General features: G+C 35.2%; 2 protein-coding genes across 2 annotated transcripts; both read right to left on the bottom strand.

The window, feature by feature from the left end:
• On the bottom strand, nt 1-1,602 carry bsx (brain-specific homeobox). Its single transcript, XM_016561462.1, has 3 exons — nt 1,350-1,602; nt 366-556; nt 1-240 (listed from the first exon to the last, which is right to left on the bottom strand). Exons 1-3 carry the CDS (start codon nt 1,600-1,602, stop codon nt 1-3), a joined length of 684 nt encoding a protein of 227 aa, XP_016416948.1.
• A 2,389-nt stretch (nt 1,603-3,991) lies between these two features.
• On the bottom strand, nt 3,992-8,127 carry lim2.1 (lens intrinsic membrane protein 2.1). Its single transcript, XM_016561461.1, has 5 exons — nt 7,965-8,127; nt 5,748-5,940; nt 5,365-5,508; nt 4,867-5,001; nt 3,992-4,617 (listed from the first exon to the last, which is right to left on the bottom strand). Exons 2-5 carry the CDS (start codon nt 5,920-5,922, stop codon nt 4,556-4,558), a joined length of 516 nt encoding a protein of 171 aa, XP_016416947.1. The 5' UTR covers nt 5,923-5,940; nt 7,965-8,127; the 3' UTR covers nt 3,992-4,555.
• Nucleotides 8,128-8,476: the final 349 nt, after the last annotated feature.

Below are 8,476 nucleotides of genomic sequence, written 5' to 3'. Positions count from 1 at the left end.
CTAGAGTAAATGTTCAGGAGAGCAAATGTCATCTTCAATATCGACATCATCTTCATTGTCGTCCAGCGTGTATCTGTCCGGACTCATGCCGTTTTTGCCGTCTGTATTTTTCTCGTGCATTTCGCTCTCGCTCGTGTTCTCCTGCGATCTGTCTACATCATTTGGGTTTTTCTGGTCGTCTTGTGTTTTCCTCAGTTGTTTTTTATGCTTCATCCTCCGGTTTTGAAACCACGTCTTTACCTGCGCAAGGCAAACGAATGATAAGCCTTTGTGAACTCCTGATTCGTTTTCATAAAAGGTTTGTTAACACGTGTAAGATCTTAAAAATGTTATCTAAGTTCTTCAACAATATTTAGCGTTATTACCTGTGTTTCCGATAGACTGAGCGCCGTAGCCAGCTCCACGCGCTCAGGTGTGGACAGATATCTCTGGATCTCGAACCTTTTCTCAAGTCCGGATAACTGTGAGTCTGAGAACACTGTTCTGGCCTTTCTGCGTCTGCAGTGCTTCCCTGGTAATTCGGGATGATGCTGAAATAACGCAGGCATCTGCATTCCTTTTGCAATGGAAACATAATGGTAATCATTAATAGCCTACATTTTGTTCGAATTTAGATTAAGCTTGCAGCCTTGCAAAAAACTTTCCATGTTTATATTTCAGTCGCGTTTTAAAATTAACAGCGCAGGTGAATTCAAAACGAAAAGCGAAAAACATGTACAATACAAGTCAGATTTTTTTTTCTTGTTTTAATCTAGCTGATTGTTTTATTTTGTTTTGTTTTCTTTTCCGTAAATAATAAAATCGATTAGAAAAAAATACAGATGCTGTTTTAATTTACAGGTGATTTTAATTAAAAAAAAAAAGCATGAAGTAGGCCCAGTTACAGATAGTCGATAGTTTATTATTATTATTATTATTATTACCAAGATATGCTCTATGAAGATCACGCTAAAAAGTGGTTGCTAAGGATAATTTACGAATTTAGAATTTACAAATTCTAACCCTTAAAAATACAGTCGTGCAATATAGTCACAGTGATGGAACAATATTAAATAATATTTTGACTTGACTTGACTTTGACCACACGAAGCAAATTTTAGGTTAATTTACATCATAGGCTATCACATTTGCAGCATATTATTTCCACTGTACCAATTTACCCATATTAAGGTTGTTTATGGAATGATTTCTAAAATATTAACTGGAATAACGTAGGCCTGTTTGATATCTTCCATTCATAGCCACAAAGACCAAAAAATACGCCACTTTGTAAGCATACATCCATTAAATGCATATAAATTGCACACTTTTCTTCACGTAAAGGCCTGACTTTAGGGTTGGCTACTTACCGGAGGTGAAAAAGTATGGATGGTGTTCAGGTTTGTGTAGCGGATGATGCGGATGAGGAGCCAGTATCGGTGTAGGCATGAGTGGATATCCATACTCTAGAAGAGGCATCCGGGAGGCAAGAGAGTTTGAAAAGGGCGAGGGAAACACCTCTCGCAAAGGTTTAGGTTTATGTAGTAAAATATCTTCAATGAAGAACGACGTTGACCTTTGAGCCGGCATCTGGGGGACCGGAGAAATGTAGTTCAGATTCATCTCAAAACGTAAAAAAACAAACAAAACAAAAAAACAGGGACAATCCGTGGGGCTTTTGATGCCTGTGTCGCAAACAAAATCACTCAGTTGGTCCCAGTCTTCAGGACCTTAAAAGCTGGGACGTAATCTCGTTGGCAACCTGTGCACGCTGGTACAGGTACATTACTATTTATTTGGATCTAGACTGACAGCAGCAAATCAGGAAGTAGATTAGCACTCAACCAATGGCGCGACGGCTGGGCGGAGGATTGAACGACTTCTTTACGGATTAATTATGCAGGCGGCTGGAGGAGCGGCAGGGTCGCTCCCCGTGGTGCTGAAAAAGCCTCGCTACAAGAGCCCTGTCCCCGCAACAGTCACTCCGACATAAGCCTGCACTTTCACTGTACACTGGCTTAAAAGGCGCGTGGACCCGTCAAGAATTTGAACAAAGGGTTGACAGCGTTTAAAGAATTCAAAATAATGCACCGCACGCTGAAGCACCTGTTACAACCCAGCTGAAGCTTCGGTTACCAGCGTTAAATTTACACTCGTCTTCGCGAGTTCTGTATTTAACTTCGTTTGTTGGATTCTTACCTCAAAAATGTGTAGCTAATAACCCAACACAACAACAAATTATTGTGGCTGGAATAAAAAAAAAACTGTTATACATTTTAAGATGGGTTACAAATAAGCCGCAACTCCAGTCAGTCACAAATGCTAACAATTTAGACTAAATGTTTATCGCGAGTTCTGTATTTAAACCTAACGTTACCTGCAGGATCGTTACTAAAAAAACAAAACAACTTAAGATAACCATACAAAACAACTAATTATGTGTGAATTTGTTATATACATTTTAAATTTTATAATAGCCTACCGCTTCGCTTTCAGTTACGACCGTTACCATTAAAATTTTCTTCGCTACCTTTACGAAAATTATTCTTAGTTTTACTAAAAAAAAACAAAAAAACATGGTGAATATAGTTAAACCAAGGTAACCACGAATTAACCATTTGCTACAGTAACCAAAGTTTCACCATGGTATTTGTAGTAAAACTATGGTAATTAATCTGCCAAAAAAAAACAAAAAAAACATGGTTACTAGCCTATACACTTCTGCTATAATAATAGCCTACCACAAAAAATAGCCTATCTAAACATCTAAGGGTAGCTCCGTATTTAACCCTGATTGCTGTAGCCTAATAACGAGAAAATTTTTAAATAACGTAAAATAACCAATTAGGAAAAAGTAAAATGATCTTTTCTAAACGTCTCTGATTCTCATTTCTTGGTGTTTCGCTGTTTTCTTTTTCATTTATTGGTGAGGGAACATGTAGGCTATTAGGTTTTTTTTATTTTTATTATTTCATATGACGGTACAGGGCAACAAGGCTTCCGTGAAATAGGATTTAATTGTAGATATTGAAATCTGCGAGGATACAAGTGTGCTTCAGTTCCGTCTCAACTGATGGAGCGGTAATTTGTTGATATCGTGTTGTCATCACATCTGCAATCACGGGGGCTAATGGTAAAAGTGTTTCATTATTGGCAGAAGTCTTGCAGCAATGCTATTAGGTAATTAGGTTGGATGTTAGAGCGGAAGTAGTAATCCTCGACCGCAGGATTTCCATTTGATCAGATGAGTTAGAACAAATTAATTACTGGATTCAATTGGTCATGAAAATACAGTATTCCTGCAAATGTGAGACATGGCTTCATTAGTAGTGTTGGTGTATTTCACGAAAACTGAAGACCATCTAAATTACAGAATATCACAGAGTTTCTCAGTTTTAATGAGTTTGGAGTCATTTAATGAGTAGCCTATCTCTGTCACTCCTGAAGGCATGCAATTATCTTTTCAGAATTATTAGTTTGTAGTATATTTGTAAAGTAGCCTACTTTATACGTATACCTATAAAATCAGTTAAAAAGCATAAAACTAACACTATTTAGTGGGGTTTATGCTCAAAAATGCTAATGGGGCAAGAAAAATTAACCTTAATGCAATTATTATTATGCAAAAATAAGTTTTTATGCAATTTTGATTCTAAGTAAATTAATCTTTTTTTCAACGATGTTCAGGTAGCCTATGTTTTACTGGCAAACATGATAAAAAAACATCGTTTAAGAAAATGATTTCGTTAAGATTATATGCAAATTTGCTAAAGCTTTACATGAATTCAACAAAACAGGCCTACCTGTCACATGTCGTCTGTTTATTCAACGATTTAATGTGATTTTGGAGCACTGTAATTGAAACCTTTTATTAACTGAGGCACCTGCGCTCCACACTGCTACGAATCATGGTAACAAGTTGCTTTTATGGCAAAACGCGAAAGTAAATGTACTAATGGTGATGGAATCGCCTTTACTTGAGAAGTCGATAGAATCCGCACCCAGAGGCAGTTAAGCAGCTTTTAATAGCCATTTAATCAAGTGAAATTGGGAGACAGCACGCCACTGCGTCACACCTAAGTGGTGCGTTTCTGTAAGAGGCGTGTGGCATTAGCTCGCGCTCCTTACACAGAGAGCAGTTTACATGCTCGACCAGCTTAGTGTGTAATGCCAAGTCCTTATGTATCTTAAAAAGTAACAAAACAAAACAAAAAAAACCCACATACATAATATATTTTTGATAGCATCAATGTTTTTTTTTTTGTATCGAAATTGTGTCAGAACCACTTTACTTCATAGAAAGAATGACTGAATGAAAGGCAGGGAAAAAATGAATGAAGGCAAAACAAAGAGAAAAACATTATTTTGACTCGTTTTCGTCATGTTCTGATTCTCCGCCAATTGTTTTGTACACTTTTTTTAATAATATAGACAGAAATAAAGATTGTAAGTGTTCACACATTGTTATACTATCTATGATTCTTTATTTAAATTTTACTTTGTTCTTATTTTCATGACCTAATGGTGTTTGATACTGAAGTGGCTTCCAGTACTGTTGATAATAAAGCCCAGTTTTCTAGTGAGGATTTGACATTCTGGGGCATTCATGCATCCGGTATGCACACATGTAGAAAATTCCTAAAGAAAAACAAAAACAACCACATTAATTAATAAATGAAGTCAAAAACCATTTGTGTTTACCTCTAGTTTACCTCTCTTAATAAGGCTGCGTTTCTACAGAAAGTAACTTTAAAAATAGAAAAAAAAAAAAAACCTATATCAGTTGATCATGCATAAGTACACTACATTTAAAATGAATGTAAAAATGCAAAAGAATAAGGTAGATCATTTAGAGGTGCTGTTTTCAGACTCTAAAACTGTCATTACCTGAAAAGAAAGTGAGCACAACAGACACCCAGCCAATGATGTAAGACCAGGAGAACCTCCAGTTACCATAGCGTTTACCATAGTAATTTATTGTAACTCCAGTGTACACAGCCATGGCCAGAAACACAAAAAAGCCTTATGGAGAAAAAGGAAAGAAGCCGTATTAAACTAAACTAAAATAATAATAATAATTAATAATTAAATGATTTTAAACATTTTTATTGTTAAATATTAATCTTTAAATGTAATACAATTATTAAATATGATTTAATATTGTAATTGTTCTTTTAACACTACATTACAAATTCCATGTTCCACAAATTGCAGGTTAATTTACTTAACACAATAACAAAAGCAAAGCAATACAATAACACCATCCGCAAAATAAGTGACATTTTTATTTCTCTATGATTACATGCAACAACTAGTTGTAAACACTAGTTGTAAAAAAGTTGTCATACTTAAAGGTTATATAAAACAAGAAGAAAGGCAACTTACATGAGATGAAGAACAGAATGCCTGCAGCAAAGGTTTTATCAAACCTGTCAGAGTAGTGAATGAAGGCCATAATACCGATGATGATGCCAATGAAGCAGGCCAACAGAGACAAGATCATGAACGCTCGTGTAGCATCCCAGTATGCTGTGAACACATACACATGCACATAGACGTCAGAAGGTCAAAGGTCATGTTATCACCAGCTCATTTGAACATACATGACTGTTAAAACTAAAATAAAATATAAAGATCTAGGGAACAACATCAACTTTAAAGCACAAAATCAAATGCACATTTGCTGCAACCAATGTATGTTTATGTTAAATTCCATGAAAAAAATTCAATCAAAATTTCTTGCCGCTCTGTTGGACCGTAAATCTCACCAATGCTGTCGGTGTGTGTGAAGCATTTTCCGGGCATGCAGTATCTCCACAGCCCCTGATGCATGTAGTTGTTTGAATGACGGTACTGCATCCAATAATCTGTTGCTGTGGAAACAATCAGGAATATATTGCCCACTCCTGCACAAAACAGCCCTCCTCCCATGAAGCTGTACATTCTGCACCTACAGACAGACTAAAAACAAAAGCACACACATATTTAGGGTCCTATCTGCAATCACACATATGGGCACGTGCATTAATGCACACACACATAAAGGTCAGGGTTGTGTTAGCCTCTCAGACTCCTCTCAATGCGCTGCACTATTGAGACATGTAAGTGTCTGTAATTGCATTGTAATGAACATATTACTTCCTCGGAGTGAGCTGAGAGGTCAGCATCAGGAGGCTACTCTCGCTCACTCTCTCTTTCTTCTTTTCAGGTTAAGGCTAACAGAGCTCTCAGGTGAACTGGCTGGAAGAGATTGCAATTATGGTAAATAGGACGACGCTTATTTGTACAGTATATCAAGTTTTTGAATTGATGTGCTTTAAATTCTATTTGCTGGGGTGTAACTGACTCATTGCCATTAAAATATTCACAAATATTTTACTTTTATGAATGTTTGGACACACAGAAAGAGGTAAAAACTATTTTTGATTACCGTTCAGTAGAGGGCGCCATATAGTTCAACTTCTAATTGGTTTAAAAACAACACTTTTTGTGCACTATTCGGTGACTGTGACTCATACTTTTAAAATATGTTCAGAACAGAACACTGAAGATAAAAAAAGACATTTTAATGGAAATTGATTTAATCATTAATATAAAATCATTTTAAACAATCTTCCTAAATGTGTGTAAAATGTGTTTAAGCATAAAGGTTTTGAGAGTCTTTTGTAATAATTTATTAATAATAATAATTTTAAATGTTTAAAACATTTAAATAAAATTTTCAAAAATATTTATATGTATTTTTATATAAATATAAAATTCAATAGAAAAGTCCATAAAAATATGCCCCAATATATTTATCTATATTGATTTTTTTACAAGTGTAATTTGCATTCTGCAAATGTCCACAAACTTGAAGGAAAATGTATTCTGCCCTTTTTAATTATTTCATTTATAAATTCATTAAAAAAAAATAAAATAAAAAATAAAGTAGCCTAATATAGTAATAAAGTGTAGAATAAAATACAATCAAAACGTTATATTATAATCACATTGCACTTGAATGAAGTTAAAGGTGTAATCTGCCGATTGTCCTGCAGGTGACCGCATAAATCTGTCTTCTTACGATGCACTTAGGGCTTTACGATTACTCCAGAGCACTCGTAGTTCTACGATGATTTTCAAGTGCTACTTAAGTATAACTATTATATTATATTATATTATATTTATACGTATAATATTATACTTTACATAATAATAATAACATTTCCTACATTACTACTTTTATTCATTTTTTGTTCAGTCATTTAATTTGGATGTGTATTTCTATTTTTTCTGCCCTTTTAATTATTTCATTTATAAATTCATAAAAAAACGACTAATAAAGTGTATATTATACACTTTATATTATAATCACATTGCACTTGACTAAAGTTAAAGGTGTAATCTGCCGATTGTCCTGCAGGTGACCGCATAAATCTGTCTTCTTACGATGCACTTAGGGCTTTACGATTACTCCAGAGCACTCGTAGTTCTACGATGATTTTCAAGTGCTACTTAAGTTACGATGCTTTTGGGAAACAGTCCGTAATATTAAGATCAGTCGTACGATCGTTTTTACGAACTTCTTAGGCTTAGAAGCTTTTGGGAAACGCAGCCCAGGTCATTTTCTGTCAGGACATTATCCTATCCTATCAATTTTTCTACATTTTTGTTTTTCAGTGTATTTATATACAGTATATATATATATATAAAAAAAACATTTTCAACTAATTTTAATCAATTAATACATTTCCTTAAAATGTCTTGTTATCGGGAAATATTTGTAGCTTTACACAGTTTTCTGGGCAGTTATCTTAGAGTTAACACTACATTATTGAGTTACACCTGACAGATGTTCATGGAATCATTGTATTGTTGGAGGGTTAAATATTGAGGAAAGACAGGAAACAAACAATAGCCAAACACGAACAAATCATTCATCAAAGGTCCACGGTTCTATCAAACAATCCGGTAATCTAGCTATTAAAAGTAGTCACACTTACCTTTGTCAAACCCTTTAACGAAGTCAAAATAAAATACAGCAGGGCCCTATAATGGCTGTACAGGCAGCTTTCCAGCAGCTCTTAGCAATAGCGTTTAGAGGGTGAATAGAGAGAACGGGGGAAAGACCAAGCGGAGCGCTGAAACAAAAGAACAGGCAAACACACAGCCAATCAGCTAGAGCTAGTTTTGTGAATTTGGAATCTGCTGAAGAAGCAGAACTATCTACAAATCCTGATGACTGGAGGCTTTCCATTGAGCGGGCGCCGCAAACCGGCCTATAGTTGGGAAGAGGCCGAGCGGAAAATCTGGATTGCTGTTGGGCCTAGCATGGAACAATTCAATTTTCAAAACAAAATTTCAATTTTATTATGTGTTTTCATGTTATGCTACAATCTAGACATATGAAAGTCTGCTCTGTTTTATATCAATTTTCAATTTCACGTTATACTAGAGGATTTCCATGCAAAGCTTTTAAAAACATCCACAGTGCAAGTTTGTGGAGTTCTTCACT

Source organism: Sinocyclocheilus rhinocerous, unplaced genomic scaffold, assembly GCF_001515625.1.
Source record: "Sinocyclocheilus rhinocerous isolate Xijiao unplaced genomic scaffold, SAMN03320098_v1.1 scaffold708, whole genome shotgun sequence".
Lineage (NCBI taxonomy): Eukaryota > Metazoa > Chordata > Actinopteri > Cypriniformes > Cyprinidae > Sinocyclocheilus > Sinocyclocheilus rhinocerous.
This window is presented reverse-complemented; position numbering and strand designations above follow the sequence as displayed.

Excerpts from the sequence above, each read along its gene's own strand:
- bsx (XM_016561462.1), bottom strand. The coding sequence starts at position 1,602 with ATGAATCTGAACTACATTTCTCCGGTCCCCCAGATGCCGGCTCAAAGG. Across the intron at positions 557-1,349 it reads TCCATACTTTTTCACCTCCG|GAATGCAGATGCCTGCGTTA; the intron begins GTAAGTAGCCAA and ends CCATTGCAAAAG. Across the intron at positions 241-365 it reads TCAGTCTATCGGAAACACAG|GTAAAGACGTGGTTTCAAAA; the intron begins GTAATAACGCTA and ends TGCCTTGCGCAG.
- lim2.1 (XM_016561461.1), bottom strand. The coding sequence starts at position 5,922 with ATGTACAGCTTCATGGGAGGAGGGCTGTTTTGTGCAGGAGTGGGCAAT. Across the intron at positions 5,509-5,747 it reads CACACACACCGACAGCATTG|CATACTGGGATGCTACACGA; the intron begins GTGAGATTTACG and ends ATGTGTTCACAG. Across the intron at positions 5,002-5,364 it reads CATTCTGTTCTTCATCTCAT|GCTTTTTTGTGTTTCTGGCC; the intron begins GTAAGTTGCCTT and ends TTTCTCCATAAG.